We start from the raw sequence: 22,512 nt of genomic DNA on the forward strand, positions 1-22,512 counted from the left end.
CAGAACGCCCTCTTCCTTCATTAAGAGGGCGTTCCTCTTAAATCCAGTTGATTCTGTCACAGATGGCGTTTTTCTGGGCACCCTGGTATAAACCCATAACTGAAGACAGGAGAGGATCATCTCACACCCGTTGTCCTCTGATCTTGGGTTGTCCTCAAATTCTACTAAATTGTAGATGCTTTATGGATATTAACTTCAGGCCAACACATACAGCAGGTGTACGCTCTTGAGTCATTTTTTCGTTTGGATTTTCATGCAAGTTGCGACAGAGATTTTTTTTTTTCTGCACACACACACGAGCACATGCATGCACCCACACTCTTCTTAATAGTGATTTGTTTTCATTTCTCTGGTAATTGGTTTTGGTGAAGATTAGTGTGTTTTGTTAGAAGCAGATAGTTTTATTTAGCCAGTATCTGTGGCTCTCAAGACATTTTCCGAAGCAGAATTGTTGAGTATAAAATGCTAATACAAAATTTATATGCTTTACTTCCAAAATTTTGAAGAATGTTTCCATGATTTCCCCAGTGATCGTAATTTCCAATCTGAGATATAATAGCTTTATGGATTCATATGATCAGAAAAAGAGGTATAGATATTGACAAGTGTGAACATACACACAATAAAAAATTTACAAGTGAAACAGTCTTCAGAGAGCCACTGAATGGGGAAATCTATTGGCAAATATTAGTAGATTGCAGTGTTTAACGTAAGATTTATAAACTTGGGGGGTGGTTAAAAATGCTTAAAATTATTGTATATGATGTGTACATACGATTTTTCTTGGAGAAAGGATTCATAGAGGTTTTTTTTTTTTTAAATTAGGGTTTTAAAGGAGGTCTTTGATCCAAAAATGTTTGATGTTATGAAGTTCAATGAAGTGGAAAAAATCTTATATTTGCAGAAAATAACATGTATTGGCATTAATACCTTTTTAAGATTATGTGGAGACAAAAATAATATAAATATAGTCTTCAAGTCTCTCTGTCTCTTTCTCTTTTCCTTTAGGATTAAGCTTCCAGAACACAAAAGGGGTGAGCCTGCTCCTGCCAGGATGACCACAGTACCTCTGACTCTGGGACAAGCAATTCAAACTCATCACCTTGTGGTTGGCTCCTGTCTTTTCTCTGCCCAGGGGGTTAGATGACAGAGAGCCCCGGGCAAGCAAAGGAAAGTTAAGAGTGGGGAGGAAAACAGGAGATGTTGGAGGATGGGAGGTCATGGTGGGGGCAGGATGCTGAGTGGGATTTCTGAGTCTGAGCAGCTCTGGGCAATGCCCAGAGGCAAGAGAGTGAACACCTGCCCTGGGTGGAGTAGGGGCAAAAGTCACAGGGATTTTGGTACTGAGAATTAGATGGGTCAGCAGCCTGAAGAGAGGAGAGTCCCAGGATGATAGCGGGAGTGGGATGGTGGTGGTGGTAAATTGTTTCTCAACTCCTTAGTGAATAGGAAAAATGGCCAAGAATTAGGGTTCTAAGAGGCAGTAGGTACACTTGGTTTTTGGAGTTTATATATAATTTTCCCTTTCCTTCATCCCAGGAGGCCAGGACAGCAAGACGATATTGGACCAACTATGTGGACCAGGAATGAGACTAGCATCTTGCCATGATGGGAAGGATGAAGAAAGGTTGAAATTCTCAAAGAAACACTTAAATCGCAGATTTCTGTTTCTTTAATTAAAAGTTATGATAGGCAACAATAGCATCATCAACTAAATCATATATTCATTATCAATGTGATATTGCTCATACAGAAACCCAGAACCATGAATGAGAACAAATAGAAAAAAGAGTTGGCAGAATATGACTCACAGAGGGTCGAGATAATAGAAATGAAAAGATGAAGAAAATACATAAGTATGATTTATATGCTTAAATTGTAGAAAGAATTTTTAAATTACCAGTAAGCATTAGGAGACTCTTAAAATGAATCAAAAATGTTTGAAAAAGAATGAAATAGAGCCTTTAGAGTGGAAAATTAATAAATATAAAAATAATGAGGGGGTTAAAGAATAGGTTTGACATGCCTGAAGACAGTGAACTATATAGATCAAGACGGATTATCCAAAATACAGCACAGAGAAACAAAGCGATGGAATATATAACAGAGAGGTCAAAGGAAACAGAGGCTCTAGTAAGAAAATCCAACATACGTTTAATTATAGCTCCAGTAGGAATAATTGAGAGAATGGAGAAGAAGCATATATCAATGAAAAAATTTTAAAATTCCAGAATTGATGAAAGAAACCAATCCTTAGATTTAGGGATCCCAAGGAATCACAAGAGCAATACATAAAAAGAACAGCGAATGTAAAATGAAGTTCTTTAAAGAAGCCAGGGAGAAAATACAGATCATTACAAAGGAATAACAATTAGAAAAACAGATAACATCTCAATAGTAACATTGAATAAATTCTTGTAAATTATTTTAGTGAGAAGAAATAGAAAATTTAAATAGTCCTAGTTATTGAATACATAATTTCAAAACCTTCTAACAAAGAAAATGAGAAAACTCTAGGCCTCTGTGAATTCACTGGTGAATTCTCCAAATACTTAAGTAAGGAATAATGTCACCATTCATATGTGAGCTCTCCAGGAAATGAGAAAGGGAGGCACATCGCTCAACTCTTTTTGTGAACCCAGCATAACCTAGAAGGCTGATCTCATTCAAGAATGTAGCTGTAAAAGTCCTAAGCAAAATCTTAACAAATTAACCCCAGTAATACAGAGTTCATTTCAATAACTTCTGCTCTAATAAAAATTATTGCAATTGATGAGTTAAAAGGAAATTACTCAATTTGTTAGTGTACTTGAAAATGTATTTGTAAAAAAATGTACTTAATGGTGAAATATTGAAACATTTGTGAAGTTGGGAGCAATTCAAGGATGCTTGTTCTTTTCATTTCTATTCAAGGCTCTTCTGGAAGTTTGGCCAGTATTATAAGCAAGAAAAAAAAAAAAGAAGCTACAACATTTACAAAAGATATAAAACTATTTTTTTGTAATAGAAAAATCCCAAAGAACATAGCAAGGCAAGAAGGTATCATACGTTTCTGGAAAATGGTTAACTTTAAAAGGGAGAGAGGGGCTCTTCATGGGGAAGGGAACTTGGATGCTGGAAATGGGCTATTTCTTGACCTGGTGGTGGTTACTAAGTGTTTGCTTTATAATGAGATTCTGTATGAGATTTATATGAAATTTCATAATGGGATAAGTGTCTACATAAAAATTATAAACATTTCATAATTTTATAAAATAGTTTTTTAAAGATTACATTTATGGTAACAATCAAAATTATCTACGAGTTAATTTGGAAAAAAATGTGTAAGCCCTTTATGAAAAAAAAATCATAAAACATCACTGAGAGACATTAAAAAAGACCTGAATTAATAAAGACCTGTGCTCTTGAATAGAAACACCACATATTTAAATGGCGTGAGTTCTCATCAATCTGATTTTTAGATTTAATGCAATTTCAGTAATTTCTCATGGAATTTGACAAACTAATTCTGCAGTTTTCATAGAGGAGCTCCTGGCTGGAACAGGTAAGACACACTGGGAACCGAAGGTGGTAAGGTGGGGCTTGTTCTGCAAGAGCTCAGGCCCTGATTTCAAGCTCAATAGCAATTTAAATGGCACTTTTTTGGTTCAAGGGTGGATAAAAGCATCCGTGAATTAGAATAGGGAGAGCCTAGCATAAAAAAATCAGACTCCAAAATCAGATGCATAATGGAAGCTGCATAGCAGATTTGTTGCTGATCTTTGGTGAGACGGTGGATGATTTAGCAAACAGCGCTTGGACGATTGGTTTTCCCCATTGAGACTGGATCTCTGCCTCATCTCATGCGCAGAAGTCAATTCTGTGTGGATTAAAGTCCTAAACGTAAAACGACAGGACTATGAAACTTAAAGAATATAGGAGGCTATCTTGGGGATAGGAGTGGCTCTCTTAAACAAAGGCACAAAGACGGTAAAATGGAAAGAACAGGGTGATAAATTTGACCATGTTGAAACAGAGATTTTCTTTTCACAAGAAGACATCATCAAGGATGGGAATAGTCTAGTCACAGAGTGGGAGAATGTTTGCTATTCGTAACATCGACAAATGATTGGTACCGACATTTAAAAAGAACTCCTGTAATTGAATTTTAAAAAAGAAGATTCAACAGGTTACTCAAAATCCTTAGTAATCAGGAAAATGCAATTTGAAACCATAACATTCTTTTTAAACCTAACAGTTAGGAAAAATGATAAAATCTGATGATATCCACTGTTGGGCAAGCTGCAAAGCGAGTGGAAACTCACTCACTGCAGGTGGCATATACAACTGGTGTAACCTCTTTGGAAAACAATTCAGATCTTCTGGAAATACTGAAGGAAGACATTACCCAGAAATTCCCTTTCTAGGCTTATAAGCCAGCTATGGAAATTCTTGTAACAGGGCATCAAAAGATACGTATAAGAATTTCCTCATGAACTCATGAGACCAATAGGGAAATTTGAACACTGACTAGATTTTTTTAAAAAGATTTATTTATTTGTTTGAGAGAGAGAGAGAGAGAGAACAAGCAGGAGGGGCTGGGGGAGAGGGGGAGAGAGTGAATCTCAAGCAGACTCCATGCTGAGCACAGAGCCCAACATTGTGCTCTAGCCCAGGACCCCGAGATCATGATCTGAGCTGAAACCAAAAGTCAGACGCTTAACTGACCGCACCACCCAGGCGCCCCAAACACTGACTAGATTTTTGATGATATTAAGGAATTCTTTTTTAGGTTTGATAATGGTATTAGTATGGTTAGCTTCACCCAAAAAGACTCCTATCTTTAAGGGATACATACTGCAGTATTTCTTTTATGGATGAGGCTCTGACATCTGGGATTCCCCGCAGAGTGAGCTGTAGGTGGAGGAGATGTGGTGATGGGTCAGATGAAACAAGACTGCCCACAAGTGTGTCTTGTTGATGCTGGGTCATGAATCCATGAAGGTTCACCATAGGATTTACTCTCTAGGCATCTGCTGAGCTGGTTTGCTCAGCCTCAGCGCTGGTCCTCATCACCACACCATCATCGGGAATGTGATGGAGCCAAGAGAGCCAGATACCTGGGTCCACATAGTGAGGGTCTTCCACCCAAGTGAGCTGACCTGCCCCGTTTCCTTTCCTTTGTTTCTCACGGTGTGTCTCTAGTTGATTTCGTTGAACCCTGTGATTTGAGCCTCTTTGTTTGGTCTGTGAATCCTTCTGTTCTGTGATTCCTGCAACAGCCTTCCTGGTGGTGAACTTGAAGGCTACCTCTGTATCAGAGTCATTTCCCAGCGTGCCAGCACCACAGCCCTGCTGTCCACAAGTCTCTGGGGCTAGGGAGGGACATGGAAGAGGAGTTTATTTTGACTACTGTGTTGAGAACAGACTATAGGGGCAAGATGCTCATTTATGGCCAAATGGATAGGGAAGCCAAATGCACGTAAAGAATTTGCTAGATTGGGTCTAGTAGTTTAAGCCAAGGATTATGGCAAATAGTTGACCAGTGGTTCGATACGCTTGTTACATTTTTTGTAATGGAAGGTGTTTCCGCGAGCACACTTTTTATAATGATACTGCTCCGCACGTTGCAGTCCTGTAGATGTCAATCTTCTGCTAGTCTACTAGTCTGTTAATTGGAGTGCTTGTTTTCCAAAGACTCAAGAAACAAGTTGTGGGCCTGTATTGGGCACCGAGCCCATCGATTTTTAGGAGGATCTTTGCCTCCTCGGTGCACAACTGAAAATGGCACTGATTCAGAATGGCATCTTATTAGCCTTCCCAGATCCTTCCTTGGAACCAGCGTATCTGTGTTATAAATGGTGACAAAAACTCGGGCTACACGCTACAGGTGTCAAATGGTTTTCTCACTTGAAGGCCACGATTTACCTGATCTTTGATCCCATTCTCTGGCCAACCAGCCAACTGATGACTCATATTATTGCCTGTTGTAAAAAGATAACAAGATTCCCACATATGTAAGTTTTAATTGGGTTTTTAAATTTTAACACAATTTTGTTTTGCCCAGGACACGAGAAATCCATGACAGCGTATAGCCTGAACTCAAACCTTGGCAGAGAGCTCTGTACGAGCTTCCTTCACGACCTTCAGCCTCCCAAACCCCTCCCATGTCCTGGTGAAGGAGGTCTCATAGTAGCATGGCGCTTTAAAACGCCTTCCTCTGGGGTTAATGATGATGGCGGGAAGCTGGGCAGCAAGTGGACAAGCACAGACTGCGTTAGTAAAAGACCAAGGAACATGACTTGAGTTTTCCTACTCCTGTTTTGGAATCACTGTAGTCCACTCGCATCACTTGGCTTTCTCGCTGTGTGACCCTGGGGAAATTCTGTAACTCTCGGGTCTACATTTACTTTACTTTGGAAAGTTTCGGAGGGGGGAGAGAACAGCACAGATTTCCACAGGGTTCTGCAGAAAGGTGACGAGGAGAAGGTATTCAGCTGTAAGCTCCCGTCGGCTTTTGCTCTTCCCTCTAGTTTCCAACCTCTCTCACTGGATGGCGAATTGTTTAAGGGATGAGATTTTCCTTCCTCCTAGCGTATTGTCATCCTTTATATGATTAAAGTTTGTTTCAGGTTTCAAAACTATTTAAGCCAACCCGTTCCCTTCCCCAAACACACACACACCAGGTCCCCTCTGGGCCTGGCTGAGTGCATGTGGTGGGCAAGGGGGGGGAGGTGCCTTCGTTCCCACTTGCATGTGCAGAAGCTGGTCTAGTGGAAACGAGGTGGGTTTAGAAGAAAAGTCAGAAATCCAGCTGCCGCTCCGTTGTTTGTCTGTCTGCGGGCCTTAGCTGCCTGAGCATATGAGCCAGGCTCTCGGCCCCCGGCAGGGCTGCTGCTGTCCGGAGGGTGCTGTGGACCATTCCTTGCGTGCAAGAGGCCTCAACTCCCGCGGCTGAGCCGGGGCTTGGGCTGGCAGTAACCCGTTGGCTGTGTGAGTTCGGTTGTATGCAGAACGTGCCGATTCTCATTTCCAATGGACCACTGCTCGAGGATCTCTCCTCACAGCCCTGCTGAGCCCTCCTGTGGCCCCATTTTTACTATCAGTCTGGTACCTGATATGTTGGGAGCTCCTATCTTAGCTCCTCCCTCCCCATCCTTCCAACCAGACACACGGGAGCCAGGTCGGCTCCCCTCGGGCACTTCCATCCTCTGTCTGTCCTCCCCAGCGGGCCCCGCGGCCCCAGCTGCAGCCTGCCTTTGTCTTCTCTCTCCTGCCCCCGGGTTAGCCACCCCCGAACCATTCTGGTAATTTGATCGCTGTCTTAGTCTTCTTGTTCATTTTTTGTCTTCATCTATGTATTTATGGGAATTTCTATAGGACCCCCCTGAAAGCACCCCACTTGTTTCCAGGCTACCCCGCAGACCTTCTCAGGATCTTCCCAACTACCCTTGAAGATGCTGAAAGCCCACCCCCTTCAAGCAGTCTGCTCAGGGCCTCACCCCCCCACCTCCCCGCCCACTGCCCCCTTTCACTTCCCATTCCTCACACTTAGCGCGTCTGTCTCAACACAGAATGTCCTGCCCGCTTGGCCTTCCTAGATCGGGGACCGTGTCTTTGAATCTCTGCTGTCACGAAAAGGCCACTCTCTCCTACCTGCTGTTCTCGACTTGGCTCCAGAATCTCTCGATCGGGATCTCGATCCCGATGCTCCCTGCCTTCCTCGGGTCTCTGTGTCTCCGCATGTCCTCAAATCCCATGAGCAGCCTTGCTGCTCCTCCCTGGCTTCTTCCACAGAAAGCGCGGTCTGCCCTCCGCTCCCGGGCCTGGAACCGCCCTGTCCCCGGCCTGCACCCCCCAGGCTGCCTCTGTTCCCTCAGACAGATGTCGGGTCTGTGAGCTCTGAGCCCCAGCCGCTGCACCAGCCCTTGTCGGAGCAATGATCACAACCCGGCGGGATTCCGGCCCTGAGGTCCGCCCTTCCTGCTGATGAGTGGTGATGGAGATCAGAGCTGCTCAGGCGTGGGTCCTTCTAAGGGCATAGATTTGAGACCTCATACTTCATTTGGTACCAAAATGGGGTTTTCCAAAATATAGGTGTCGGTATAGAGAAGGTACAAAGAAAGCAGAGAGATGGTCCCACGGTGCTATGCGTATAGTCATCCCTTCAATATTAAGTGGAGTCTCCCGTCAGGATTTGTTGGGTAATTTTCAGCCGGAGGGAGGCTCCTATCCCCTTCACACTCACTACTTCCTCTGGAAGAGTTAATTTCTGTTCATTCTTTGGGCCTCATCTTATACACAGAGTCCACAGGGACTCCCTCCTGTAACGCGTTTGAGACAACTGGCTGAACCATGCGTGTGTGGCTGAAGAAAGACCGGGCGGCTTCTGTGGCTCATGCGTTTTAGTGAGTGTTGGCTGACGTTGCGTCGTGTGTCATCACAATGCGCCGGAGCGCGTGTCCAGGTGGGTCTGGGGACAGTGGCCCCTGCTCCTCCTGGATACGCCCTCCAGGCTGCATTTCAATTTTGCCAAGCCCGTCCCTCAGTGGGGACCCGTCGAGTCCCCACCGCAGGCTGAGACCTGGTGTCGCGGTGAGTGGTCAGAGCCTGCATCTCGCCTGTCTTCACAGTGTGACGGCGTCCACTGCAGCGGGGCCACGGAGAGCCGGCCACGGCTGCCCTGTGCGGGAGGAGTGAGCAGGGTAAGGAAATCCCGTGAGGCCAGGGGTCGAGGGGCAAGGGTGATGGGATTATCTGTAAGGATCCGAGGAGAAGCGGCCTCGGGGAAAAGTAAACTACCAGAAGCAGACGATAAATCCAGAAAACTGCTGGACCTTCTCAGCGAGGCCCAGAAAGCCGTGGCCTCTGGGGAACAGGAGCAGAGCCTCGACGGGCAGGAGGCCCTCAGAGGCCAGTGCGGCCAGGACCGGGGCGGTGGGCTGCGCAGAAGTGAGCTCTCCGGCCAACGCAGCAGAGTCGAAGGGACGCCGAGGCTGGTGGACACGTCGCAGGCCACTCACTATGTGCACAAGCCCCGGGGCCGCAGGCGTGGGAGCACGCAGGGCAGACGGAGCAGGCATGGGGCCGGGGGGGCGCAGGGAGCCCCGAGGAAGACCGGCGACGGCGACGGTCACGGCAACCCGGGCCACCGCCTGCATTCCAGGGACATCGGGAAACGGGACCCCACTTACACACCACGAAGAAGGCCGCGCGCCCCAGGGATGGACAGAGCGAGGTGGCCACAGGGGACACGCTCCAGCTCCTCGCCCCAGCAGGGAGGCGGCCCGGCTGCGCCCCGAGCTCTCCTCTGCCGCCTCGAATCCAAAGGGCCGGCAGCCGCTGTTCGGGGCTTGAGGGACCCGGGACTGGCCCAGGCGTGAGCCTCTCGCCCCGCGGGTCTGTTTGTTTTCAGTGTGTGAACTCTGTCAGGAAACCATACGCTGTCCCGTGCCACAAAGCACACGGGGTGTCTAGTGAGGAGGGACTTGGCTTCCAGGTTCTCTGCAGCTGACGGCCGGGCCCGCGGCTCAGGAGGGGCCCGCGGCTGAGGGGGTGCCCGCCGCTGAGGGGGTGCTTACTGCTGAGGGGGTGTCCGCCGCTGAGGGGGTGTCCGCCGCTGAGGGGGTGCCCGTGGCTGAGGGGGTGTCCGCCGCTGAGGGGGTGCCCGCGGCTGAGGGGGTGCTCGCTGCTGAGGGGTGCCCGCCGCTGAGGGGGTGCTTGCGGCTGAGGAGGCCGTGTGGCACCTGCTTGACGGCCTGACACCGGGCTCCGCCTGATGCAGGGCCCTGGGGCTCAGAGAAAAGAGGACTGTGTGTTTTCTGCAAACCAGAGGTACCCCAAGCAACCCGATGGCCTTGAAAACATTTTAAGGGTGAAGAGTCCAAAGAATTACGTGACGCAGCTTTAAAACTGATACTAAAATGAACTGGGTTTCATTCAATGGGAGACAAACCGACAAACTGGTGACAGAAATGACTTGCGAGGAAGCGCCCTTCCTTCTTGGTCTTATGTTTTAGGACATGTTTGCTGTTTAGGACATGTTTAGGTCTTATGTTTGCTGACGCTTTTGGCAACTCTGCTTCACCAATTGGGAGACGGAGCTCAGTAGAAGGACAAAATGAATAAAGGTGAGGAAAACCTGCCAACATGTGACCCGTGATTCAGGCTTGAGGTTTTTAGGGTCACACACACACATTTACGTGTCTTCGTAATACACAGTATATTCTACACCGAGCGCGAAGTATATAATCAGAAAATAAATGTTTTTCTCCCAGCAAAGAAGGGTCCCCCAATGCTGTGCCCTGGCCCCCTGGCCTTGAGCCTGTTAGGGCATCATGGGTACCTGCTCCTAAAAGACAAATGGTTTTGTTGCTTGGGAAGGGTTGGGCCTGGGGAAAACTGCCTCTCTGGGAACTGAGGGGTGTGTGTGTGTGTGTGTGTGTGTGTGTGTGTGTGTGTGTGAGAGAGAGAGAGAGAGAGAGAGAGAGAGAGAGAGAGGAGAGGGAGATTTCTTGTAAAGTGTTTGCCAAGTTATTTGGGGGGTGACCATCTGCATCCTGAGGTCCAGCCATCGGCCCTTTTGGGTATTTCACTCGAATGGCTCAGCTTCCCAGGCAGAGACAGACTTTGCCAGAGAAAGAGCTGCGAGCACCTCCTCCCTCCCAAGGAGGCACATTGTTACTAGCTGGGAATTCTTTATAGCTGGGCCTGAGGAAGTTTTTGGCTGTAAACTGTCATGCACCGCAGCCTTCATTGAAAAGCCTGGAGAGTGCCGACGCTTGCCCTGAGAACCAGGGAACAAAGATCCAGAAAATGAGGCACAGAAAGGTGGGGGGAAGAACAGGTAGTGAAGGCCGGCAGAGCCCCAGAGGGACACACAGTTACTCCCAGCCTCTAGCTCGGCCAGCAAGTGGGGCTAAATTTCTGGGGGGTGTTCTTGAACACTTGGGACTTTTCTTCGTGGAGGGGAAAAATGTCATTGCAAACGTTTGAAATCTAACATTCTTTTCCGATGGGGTTTTGTTCTTATTTGGTCGTGCCCACTGCTGTTAGGGGAGCCAACTGAAATCAGAGCCACAGTTCTGGAACGATCTGAAAGTCCTCCAGCATTGGTGAGCTCTTTTGGATTTTGGGAAAACGACCCCAAAAGGTCAGCGCAAGAGAGCTCGAGTCTTAGGGCTGGGGGTGTTGGACTTGTAGCTTCTGACCCTGGTTTTGGAGACCCTCAATCGCCACTGGGGACCCACCCTCCCCACCCCCCACCTCACACGCAGCTTTTCCCCTTTATTCCAAGGGCAGAAGAAGCTCAGGCGGTCTTAGGCCGCAGAAATGACCCTTGAGACACTTTTATTTTCTTAGGGAAGACGCACTCACAAGCCCTCCAAATCCCATGGCCCGAAGAGCCGGATGGAGGGCGACTCAGGAGGGTCCGGGTGTCAGGGGCAAACGAGGTCCTTTTGGTGCCTCTTTCCAGAAGAAAACCTCCCCCCTCGGGTCATCCCCTTGGGTATCCCAAGCATCTGAGACAACAAAAGAAACTGAGAAATGCCGACAGTATGGAGGCGCGCCGGCCTTCCCGACTCTTCAGTACCCATTTGGAGAGGGGCGGAAAATCAGCCCTGGAAGCATCCTCACTCCACCCGGGGGGCACCAGGCGCCCCCCTTTATCGCTGGGCTGGCTCCCGGAAGGCAGAGGCCCGGCGCTCCTCCGCCCCCGGCCGGGATCCCTCCCGCGGCTTGCCCCGCGCTTCCAGACTCCCGAGCGAGCCCGGCCGGGCGCCCGCAGGAACGGGGTAGCCGGGGCGCGCAATCCAAGTCCTTCCGGGAGAGCCCCCTAGCTAGGGCGCGGGACTGTCCTGAACGGGGCGCCCCGCCCGATGCACTGGCTGTTCCCACAGGGCGTGGGGGTGCGGTGCGCGCGAAGAAGACCTGGAAACAGCCTGGAACCCCACGCTCGGGCTAGAGTGGTGGGCAAGGGGCTCTGAGGCGCACAGCCAGCGCTCGGAGCGTCTACTTCCTTCTCTCTTCCTGGGCTCCCGTTTTGGGAGGAATGTTACTGTTTAGAGAGACCTTATTGAACTATTTCCTGCTCATTGTCACCTTTCCTTCGCTCTCCTCGCGGAGGTTCTCACCGAAAGGTAATAAACCACCCGCTCCCCACGCCCCTGGGCGCGGCGGCTGGCCGGGGCCCGGCAGGGTGGCGCACCCCAAACCCCGCTCTCGGGAGAGCACCCTGGCCAGCGCCTTCCCACTCCCACCTTCCACAGAAACAAAGATCAGCCCACAGAAGCCACGCAAGCTCCCAGGTCACACTGAGTGCACGCGCAAACCTCGTCATCAAAGTCCTGTTTTTACATAGGAAGCGGGAAAACTTCCTAAAAGGGCTCGTTTGGTTGATTTTTGAGTATTTTCCTCGGTGGGCCCGGAGCCCAGCCTGTGGCAGAGACTCCGGGCGCGGGGCTCCCCCTTCCACACCCATGAAGGCGCGGGAACACGGGGCGCCGGGGTGGGCTGGTCCACGGGCTTAGGTGTTAGCGGAGACACCTGCAGCGCCGCGGGGCGAGGGACGTGTCGGGACGCGACTCCGCTCGGTGGAGCGCTGAGCCTTCCAAGGAGCGAGAGCAGCGGGACCCGGGCGAAGCCGACGGCGCGCGCCCTTCAGCGGGGCTGGGCTCGCCGGGCGCCGGCGGGGCGCCGAGGGCCTCCGGCCGCGCGCAGGTGAGCCCGCGGTGCGGTCCAGGCTGGCACCCGTGCGGGAGCTGGGGCGCGTCGCGGGCGGCCCGGCAGCCCCTCGGGGACGTGCGGGCCGGGGCGAGCTCGGGCGCCCGGCTCCTCCGCCCCCACCGCGCCCGCGGCCCGCCCCGCCGCTTTGATGGAGGTGCAAACATTTGGGGGAGGGCGGAGGTGTCGGGGCTGGGCCGCGGCGCGCTGGGCAGGCCCGGGATTTACAGGAAACAGGCGCGGGAGCCCATTGTGGGCCCCCGGGCGGCCCAGCCCGCCGGTCGGGTCTGAAATGGCCGCGCGCGGCCAATGGGCAGCTGCCCCCGCACTTCAAAGGGCGCGCGGCCCAATCCGCCGGCCCTCTCCGCCGCAGCCGCCGCTCTATTTATGGGAGGGGACGCAGTTTGTCTCCGCAGAGACCTACGCTAGCCGTGCCTCGCGGGAGTTCAAGTGGAAGAACCTCCCCCCCACCCCTCCCCCGCCCCCTCCCCCCCAGATCTCGGTCCGCGCCCTCCTCCGGGGCCAGTGCTGGGAGCCCTGCGCCGTCTCGGGAAAGCGGCCGCCGACCGGGGTGAAGGTGGCTCTCGCGTAGCGAGTCGGGGCTTCGGGGGGCGGTGGGGAGGGGGCGGGCAGGAGGATGAGCTCCCCCGGCTCCGAGAACGCGGGGAAGAGCCTGCAGTACCGAGTGGACCACCTGCTGAGCGCCGTGGAGAGCGAGCTGCAGGCGGGCAGCGAGAAGGGCGACCCCACGGAGCGCGAGCTGCGCGTGGGCCTCGAGGAGAGCGAGCTGTGGCTGCGCTTCAAGGAGCTCACCAACGAGATGATCGTGACCAAGAACGGCAGGTAGGCGCGCCCGGACTTCGGCGTGCGCCGGGCTTTCGGGAGGCCTGGAGGAAACTTTCCCGCTGCCCGAGGTTTCCTCCCAGTGGGGGTCTTCTTGCTCCTTTCCGCTCGGCTCGGGAACAGAGCCCTGTGTCCCCTCATCGTCACTCTCTGGGGTTTGCTCCGCGGAAGTTTGGGAGAAGTCTCCCAGACCCGCGTCTTGGCCGCTCGCGGGAACCCTCGGCCAGGCTCTCTGGGACCCTGCCTCCGGGGGCAGTGGGACAGTGTGGAGGACGCTGGGGACTTGGGGGGGGGGCTCTGGGAAGGCGGGGCCTGGGGGCTTCTCTTTGCCCCACAGTGACAGATGCCTCTGTCCCAAGCTTTGTGCCTTAGGTCTAAAGGTCTTAAAGGCTCAGATCCGGGGTCCTCCGGCTGCACTCCTTCCTTTGCAGGAGGATGTTCCCGGTGCTGAAGGTGAACGTGTCTGGCCTGGACCCCAACGCCATGTACTCCTTCTTGCTGGACTTCGTGGCTGCCGACAACCACCGCTGGAAGTATGTGAACGGAGAGTGGGTCCCGGGGGGCAAGCCAGAGCCTCAGGCGCCCAGCTGCGTCTACATCCACCCCGACTCGCCCAACTTCGGGGCCCACTGGATGAAGGCGCCCGTCTCCTTCAGCAAAGTCAAGCTCACCAACAAGCTCAACGGAGGGGGTCAGGTAGGTGTGATGGAGCCCGCGGGGGTTGGGGGGGGCAGGGACAGCGCCAGGCGAGGCCAGGTCCGCACCTTCGGCGTGGTGGAAGGGACTGTGCTTGCGCGGGAGGTGACATCTGTCCTGGAGAAACTGCCACAGCCTTCCTCAATTAAGCCTTCAGTGTTGTTTATAGTAAACTGATGGTGGTTAACACCAAGGCGGGGAGCTGGGGGCGGGGAGGGTGCAGGGCTTCCTCACCTTTAAGGACTCAACAGGTCTCAGGCTTTGGGGAACTTTTGCATTCAAGTCTTCACCTTACCTAGAGGTAGAGAAAATATCAGCCTTGATGGTAAGCGGTCACTTTCCAGCTAAATATGTGCCATTGTGTTTGCTGCATGGTCTGAACAGACATGTAAATTTGTCCTCTTCTAAGAATGTCTTTACTTGGGGGATTTTTTACTGGGAGACCCCATGTTCAAACAAGGTGCAAACAAGCTCAGGCTTTTAAAGATGTCTCTAGCCATCCTGGAAGCTTTAGAACGTTATTGTACCAGGTCGAAGGATTTCACGATGGGCATTCATTGCCTTTAATGGCGTGTAGCACCTCACATTCCTTTCCTTAAGCCAGTCGTGGGAAGCAGCACCTGAGGGGAAACCCACCAACTTCAACGGTAAAGACACTGTCTTGTGAGCTACAGCATTTTCTGCACCTTGGATGTATTTTTCTTCTCAACAGCAGGGCAAATGGATGTCTTGTTATCTGAAAGTCTTGCCTGTGTCCTTCCCTCAGATCATGTTGAACTCCTTACACAAGTACGAGCCTCGGATCCACATAGTGAGAGTTGGGGGCGCACAGCGCATGATCACCAGCCACTGCTTCCCAGAGACCCAGTTCATCGCAGTGACCGCTTATCAGAACGAGGAGGTGAGCAGCCGGGTGGGCATGTGTCCCCTGTGAGGTCGCAAAGAATGTGGACATTCTGTGTGTTGGTGTACTTTAGACTGAAAGGTTATCCCTTTTCAAATAATCTACTATGACCATAGAATTGGGACAGAGGGGAGAAATTTTAAAATGTGTGCCTGTTCAAGCATTTCTCCTTTAATTCTCTGTTAAAGTGTCTATAAAATAGACACTATAAAATAGAACCATCTCCTAAATTCTCCGAGTGAAAAAGAACAAAATATTTAGGTTAAGTTCTATGAGGATTTCTTGAGAACAAGATGAGTAAGAGAGGCAGTCTTTGGAGATCTTCCTGAAAGGGTGGGGGGCAACCCTCCAAACCTGGGCAGTGTGAAGGGTCATCTAGATACAAAATACCGGTTAGTGCCCGTAAATCTCTTAAGTCTACCCCAAAGTACAGACATTTTGTGATTAGCTGGTTAAGTTGTCAGTGTTGAGTGCCAACTAGAAGGAGCAAATCGCTATTTCCTAAGCAGATTCAGGTAATGTTTTGAGCCATGTTTGTCTGATTTATGCACACAGAATGTTGTCAGCAGTAGGTTAAACTCACTGTGAATTCCACTCAGAAAAGCAGCATTTAAAAACTTCCATAAATGTACTGTTCTTTGTTAAATATTACAATTACTCAGCCACTTCAGACTCAAATAGAAAAATAGACCTGGAAGAAAGTCTGATCATGTTTGAATATTTAAAGGAAGGGGTACTGATGTTTCCCAATTTCTCGGGACCAAATTAAATCCTCTGGCTAATGGACAGTGTACCAGTCAATGTGATTTCTTTTCTTTTTTTTTTTTCAGATCACAGCTCTTAAAATTAAATACAATCCATTTGCAAAAGCTTTCCTTGATGCGAAGGAAAGGTGAGAGAATTCTAACTATACCCTTTGGGCAAAGAAATATGCAGAAAGAGGAAATATTGCTGCAAATGGTATTTTCCGAATGTTCTTTTTGACGACTCAATACACTTTTTTGACAGAAGTGATCACAAAGATATGATGGAAGAACCTGGAGACAGCCAGCAGTCTGGGTACTCCCAATGTACGGTTTGTTGCGTTCCGTCCCCACGTCTCTTGCTTCCAGGACTAGGCTGCTGAGAGCCAGAGCTGGGGATGCAGCTGACAGCGGGTTTCTGAGTGTGGCTGGGGAGCAGACCGCCCACCATGGGCCCATGATGTTGGAGCTATGTCTTCAACCTCTGCTCTACTTGAGGGTTGTGGATGCGCATCTGGCACTTGGGACTCTTGACAGAGAAGCCAGGGGAGAACTTACCTGGGCTCAGTTGTTTGGCTTCGAGGCACCTCCCACCGTGGCCGTGTCAGATGGTGGAGATCTTGGTGGGGGTTTAGACTCTGCTCTGTTGGGCAAGTGGAGAAGCCAGCTTGTTCTAGCCACTTTGAGATGGTTTCTCTCGTTATTAATGATGGCAGACCAAAGGACCACCTTTGGAAGGATGCTTATGAGCAGATGTGATTTTTCCTGTAGCCCATTTCAGTTCCAGGAGTGGCCCAGCAACTCCGGCTCGTTTTGCTGGTGGGGACAGTGGCTTGTAGGATGGGGAAAGTGCTTTAAGTCCAGCTTCCTTTCCGAGTTCCACGAGCCAGAGCAAAGTGGCACAGGTCTAAGGAGCAGTGTCTGTTAGGAGACAGAGTTTTGTGTGGCTCTCCCCTCTATGCAGGGAAGGGGCTTGTAATTTAAATAACTGACATTATCGGGAGAGAAAAGTTAGTGCTTGTTGCCACTTCTAGAGGCCGAGGGGACCAACGTGGCACATCCTGCGGACACTCTTTTTCTGTTCCCTTTTTCTTCGTTAATCATCTTCTGGGCTAATTTAACAAACAGCTCTCCTAAAGTGGCTCATGGGCTGCCGTCGTTTGGGCATTTGATGGGGGGCAGGCTTTGTGGGCAGATCCGGACCTTTCTCTCATTTCAATGTTGTCTGAAGCATTGTTTGTCATTTGGAAATTATAGCCAGAGTAGTTGTGCTCTTAGAGGTTGCTTTTCTGAATTAAAAGGAACAACAACAGACTTAAAAGCAGGGAACGGAGAAGAGATTGGAGTGTGAGAGGCAGGCAGGGTAACAGCAGAGTGATTTTCTGACGGGTGTGCACAGTGGGGAGAAGGTGAGCCTGAAGCAGAAGAAAAGTGGACAGAAAACAACACACGTCCAGCCAGGACACAGCTCCCCGTCGTGGTGAGGTGGTAGGAGCAGGCCAACGGGGGGGGGGGGAGGGGGGCACCACGCACGTGACTTGCCCCGTGTGTCTCCAGCGCATCTGGCTCTGAATTTTGTGTTTCTGTGTTTTTTCATGCTCAGCAGGTAGGGCTTCGAAGCTGATGGGCCTGGGAAGATTCTGGCAGGTTTGAATTAGAGAGGTTGAGGAAGCAGTGGGCATTGGCCGAGGCTGGGGCCGGGTCCCCCAGCTCTTCTCAGGTGCCCCGTGGGTTTGGAAACCCTGGTCAAACTGTGGCCTCTCATGTGGAGCTGAGGCCCAGATGCCTTAAGACTTGGACTGGGGGACTCAGTGCAAGACCCTATGCATCCTCTCTTCATCGGGGACCCCTCAGGAGGAGACCCACTGATTCCTGGTCTCAGCTCTCCTGTCCTTTAACTAATGGAGGTAATACAAATGCCAGTTACTCAGCACTCTTTTCCCACAGCAGGGGGGTGGCTCATCCCTGGACCCAGCAGCCTGTGCCCACCTGCCACCCCCCACCCTCAGTTCGGAGGGCCCCTCTCACTTCCCTCTACGCACGGCTGTGAAAGGTACCCCGCCCTGAGGAACCACCGGCCATCCCCCTACCCCAGCCCTTACACACATCGGAATAATTCTCCAAGTAAGTCCTAAGTCAAAGTCTGCCTGGGGTATGGGGGTGGATGGAAGACCACTGCAGGAAAGGCCTCTGTGGGATTGATTCCAGAGATCAGGGTAGGAGGACCTCTTTTGGAACACACACCCAGGCCAGTTCTTTAGTGGGCTCAAGAGGGACCTTTATTTCAGGTCCAAGCTATGGCTGCTGGCTCAGCCGCTGAGAGGTCCAGACCAGGGGGCTGTGGTGCCGAATGTACTCAGTTACTGCGGAAGCTTTTTCACCCTGCAGCCGTGGGTCCATCTCTAAGGGCCCAGGTTTGGATAGTTTATGAACCTCTCTAAAGTGATGATGTTGGGTCAGCCAGGTATGAGAATTACTGGCTTAACTAGACCCACGCACGATTTTCCGTGACTCTCCCACTGATCCACGAAGTATGTTTCTCCACGTGTGGTGCCTGGAGCGTCTGCAACAGCATCACCTCGAAACTGGCCCAGGCAGGCGGAATCAGCAGGCTTCCAGTGATCCCAGTGCGTGCTTACGGGCTACAAACACAGGGCTGGACCATTAAGATCCCCTTTAAACTTCCTCTAACACCACGTATGCCCAGACTTAATTTTGTCTGGCTCTAAAAGGAGGAACATAGCTAATGAACACCATAAAGCAATTAAGCAATTAAAGCTGATTTGAAACGAAAGGACCTTATTTGATGAAGAAATAGTCATGGGGTCTTGTTGAAGCAGCAGCTAGACTCTGAGGCTAGAAGATCATATTTTAGTGTTGCCCGGAGTATGGTTTTTAAGGTGTTTTCATCTCTTAAGAAATAATATTTTGGGAAAAGGCAGGTTAAAGTTATATTTATGTTTATTTTTGAGGATAATTAATCCCCAGTCAAGTGATCGTAGGATCCCTTTCTACAGGGCATCTATTGATCTGAAGATAAAGAAAAAGCTTGGATTTACTAAAATTTATTGTCTAATATATACATTTGGCCATAGATATTTGCCTTTGGTGACCAATTAAACAGGCCAATGGATAGTCTTTTTTAAAAAGATTTTTTTATTTATTCATTTGAGAGAGAGAGAGAGAGAGAGAGAGAGAGAGCACAAGCAGGAGGAGTGGCAGAGGCAGAGGGAGAAGCAGGCTCCCCACTGAGCCGGGAGGCTGATGCAGAGCTCGATCCCAGGACCCCGGGATCATGACCTGAGCCGAATGCAGACGCTTAACCCACTGGCTTGGGTAGTCTTCTGTTCCATATTCCAGACTCATTTTGTTTTCAGTGTTGGGTAGTGCCAGTTGTTGCTAGTATTTCGCTGCATTCTGTCGCTCCTGGAAGACCCCCCCACTAACGAAGCTTTCTTTGCCCCATAGCCTATTCTGACAATCCATCTGCATGTTTGTCCATGCTCCAATCCCATGACAGTTGGCCCAGCCTTGGGACGCCTGCCCATACCAGCATGCTCCCCATGAGCCACAGCGCCGGCCCACCCACCGGCTCTAGGTAACGTATGTCTGGACATGATGCGCACTGTCCTGGGACTATGAGTGTGACATCATGCCATTTCCATCCACTGGTTTTTGTTCTGCCTCTTCACCTGTGGGCGGCTGGGCTATTATTGACAGTTGTATCACTAACCCAGGATCCCAGGTTACATGACCACTGTGTTACTGTTCCAGTCTGTCTTCTGGGAGGACCAGGGGCCCCCTCGGGGTGGCATGCATGGAGCTGGGCTGTAACAGAGGGAAGTCAGGGCCCCCATCCTGGCTCTGGCACTTACTAGTTCCTATAGAGGACATGTCTCTTAAATTCTCTGAGCCTCATTTCTACAAGAAAAAATATGTTATATAAGCCCAGCCTCAGCATGTCTTTACAGAGTTGTTGGGGTCAGCAGGTGAAATTTGAAGAAATGTTTCTAGAATCATTTTTGACAAGAGCTATTAAATTGAGGGAAAAAAATGTGTTGGCTTTTCTGTGGATACAGGATCAAAGTCCTTAACATATATGCTGGTAACTAGTAAAGAAAAATGAATATTTTATTATTAGCTTGAAAATAATGTACAGGGAGATTGGCTTAAAAATCAAGCTGATTGGTAACTGTATTGCTGTTTTTCATAAGATTATTATAAGAAAACTGAATCAAAGCTGAAAGTCAGCTTTCATTTTCTGAAGAAACAGGCTCAGAGATATTAAGTGATTTAACAGGTTGTTGGCTCACAGCAGAGTGAATCTCTACCCAAGTTACTTTGACTACGAAAGCAGTGCAATTTATTGTATATAGAATACCAAAAGATGCCCAAGATTTTAATTCTTTTGTCTCAGAAACAATTCCTTTATAATAAGAATCTAATTGTCTTCTCTTAAAAAATAAAGCAAACAATGCACAAAGCAGCCAACCATTCAAGGGCCCGAAGGTCACTCAGAGACCTGCACATAAGTGGACTAACCTGCAGGTTACAAACCACTGGCTGTGGGGACCTCACAGTTCCATTGCAGTCCCATTCTGATGGGGCGTCTCAGAGGTGTTTCTTCTCTCTGTGAAATGGGGATAGTAAACTACTTCGTTCAACTCAGATTTGTTTTTGAGGTCAAATACGTCTGAAATACAGAACAGGGCTTGGTGAACAATACAGCACAGTATGGAGTAAGGGAAAGACATTTTCTCAAAGCAGTTTTAGCATAGTTGGATGCTGTTTAAATCTGCGTTGCTAGACTGAAGGACTTCATACTTGTTTCTAGCTGCTTCCTCCGTGCATTGGGAAGCGGGCTCAAAACTGGCCGCAGGCCAGGGTACCGACACAGCCGGTGAAGGGCAGGACTGGGTGTGTGTCCGGGGCTAGCTCCCGGCTGCTCGTCCTGCACCGCATCCCGCCGACCTGCTAAGTGTTACTGCACAGGACCGAGGGCGGGGCAGTGCCTATTTCGAGCACATTTTGTACCTTAATGTTCCAGGAAGGTGCTGTTTCCATGGCAAGAACCCCAGCAGCGGGGCGGGGCGAGTTAATCAGCACAGACACCTAGGCACACCCCGGAAACCTCTGATTCAGGGGATCTGGGGACTTGGGATTCTGAACGAGAGCGCCAAAGGACCAGCCTGGAGTGGTTGGCAGCAAGAACGGCTGGCGCTCCGGGAGGAGCCGCGAACCGCACACAACCTTTGCAGGCAGGGCCCGCAATTTTGTTTCTTGTTGACAGATAGGAGACAGTAGCTTCTGTGGCACCTCAGAGTGTGGTTGAGAGCCAACGGCCTGTTGGAAAGACACCATCCGGGGCGGTGATCGGGAGCGGGAGGTCTCCGTGTTTGCGTCCCCTGTGCGCTGGTCCCGAGCCTCGCTCCACCTCTGATTGCCTGAGTGTCTCGGTTTTCCCCTTGCAGCCAGTACCCCAGCCTGTGGTCTGTGAGCAACGGCACCATCACGCCTGGGGCTCAGACGGCGGCGACGTCCAACGGGCTGGGGGCGCAGTTCTTTCGGGGCTCCCCCTCGCATGCTGCGCCTCTCACCCACCCGGCCCAGGCATCCTCCTCCGGATCCCCGCTGTACGAAGGGGCCCCCACGGCCACAGACATTCCCGACAGCCAGTACGATGCGTCGGCCCAAGCCCGCCTCATAGCCTCGTGGACGCCCGTGTCACCACCTTCCATGTGAAGCAAGGCCTGTGTTGTAACAGACGCAGGGCTTCTGTGTGGGGCCTCCAGTGTGGATTTGGTTGATCCCCGGGTACAAAGTGGCAGCTCATGGGTCCAGGAAAGGAAACAGGCCCTATCACCCTCCCTGTAACATAAGAGGGATCCGTGCTCTCCTGTTCCTCAGGAGTGCGTGCCCACCGTCTGGGGCCACCGATGCCCCGCAGGCAAATTGGGCCTGGAAGCGATGCGGTCGGCCAGACTTACCACGATTCACAATAAAAATGATTTGCTAGGGTCCAGAAACTTTTGTTTGTTTCTCCTACGGCCCATGGGTGACTTGGCACATCGGAGTCCGTAAACCCCACCAGTCCTACATGAGCAAGAGAAAAAGCACAGTTAATTTTCTTCCTTGTTGCTTGGGGATGGTTTCCAGGCCCTTTGTGGCGCCTGCCACAGTGGGTGCTGCGCTGTGAAGGACAGAAGCCTGTCAAAGCTGAGGACAGCAGATTGTAGTAGAAACGCAGATTTGCCTGCTCTGCCCACTAGAATGTGTTTATTTTGAGCATAGGTAGTTAATCTCTTGTATTGTTAAACCTATGATTGTTTATATTTTTCTTTTAAGTAGCCAAAGACAATCAGCAGGAAACATTTTCTGCAAAATAAAGGCAATATCCAAATTTGGTTGGTCTAGTTAGTATTCAGACTCCTCTTTTTTTGGGCGAGATTTTGTGAAAGCTGGTGCGAAGACCTTGTCCCAAAGGGACATTTTAATCTGTTGTGAACCTTGGTACTTTCTCAAGTGAGCTGCAGAATGGGAAGTGAAATCTGCATGTATTTACTCAATGCTAATTACCACAAAAATGCAAAAGATGACAAATGATGTTCCAGAGATTTAGGTAGT

General features: G+C 50.2%; 1 protein-coding gene across 3 annotated transcripts; it reads left to right on the forward strand.

The window, feature by feature from the left end:
• The first annotated feature begins 13,339 nt into the window (after positions 1 to 13,339).
• Positions 13,340 to 21,630, forward strand: TBXT (T-box transcription factor T). 3 transcript variants are annotated; one of them, XM_028103414.1, is made up of 8 exons: positions 13,340 to 13,545; positions 13,977 to 14,241; positions 15,008 to 15,142; positions 15,976 to 16,037; positions 16,154 to 16,215; positions 17,836 to 18,012; positions 19,357 to 19,486; positions 21,360 to 21,630. In XM_028103414.1, the coding sequence occupies exons 1-8, from the start codon at positions 13,340 to 13,342 to the stop codon at positions 21,628 to 21,630; spliced, it is 1,308 nt and encodes a 435-aa protein (XP_027959215.1). The 3 variants fall into 3 exon arrangements, with proteins under 3 accessions (XP_027959215.1, XP_027959216.1, XP_027959217.1); XM_028103415.1 differs by having other exon boundaries at positions 17,839 to 18,012; XM_028103416.1 differs by lacking the exon at positions 17,836 to 18,012.
• Positions 21,631 to 22,512: the final 882 nt, after the last annotated feature.

This window comes from Eumetopias jubatus, unplaced genomic scaffold (assembly GCF_037043125.1).
Source record: "Eumetopias jubatus isolate StellerSeaLion01/CBP00866 unplaced genomic scaffold, mEumJub1_p1.0 scaffold_6, whole genome shotgun sequence".
NCBI classification, from domain to species: Eukaryota; Metazoa; Chordata; class Mammalia; order Carnivora; family Otariidae; genus Eumetopias; species Eumetopias jubatus.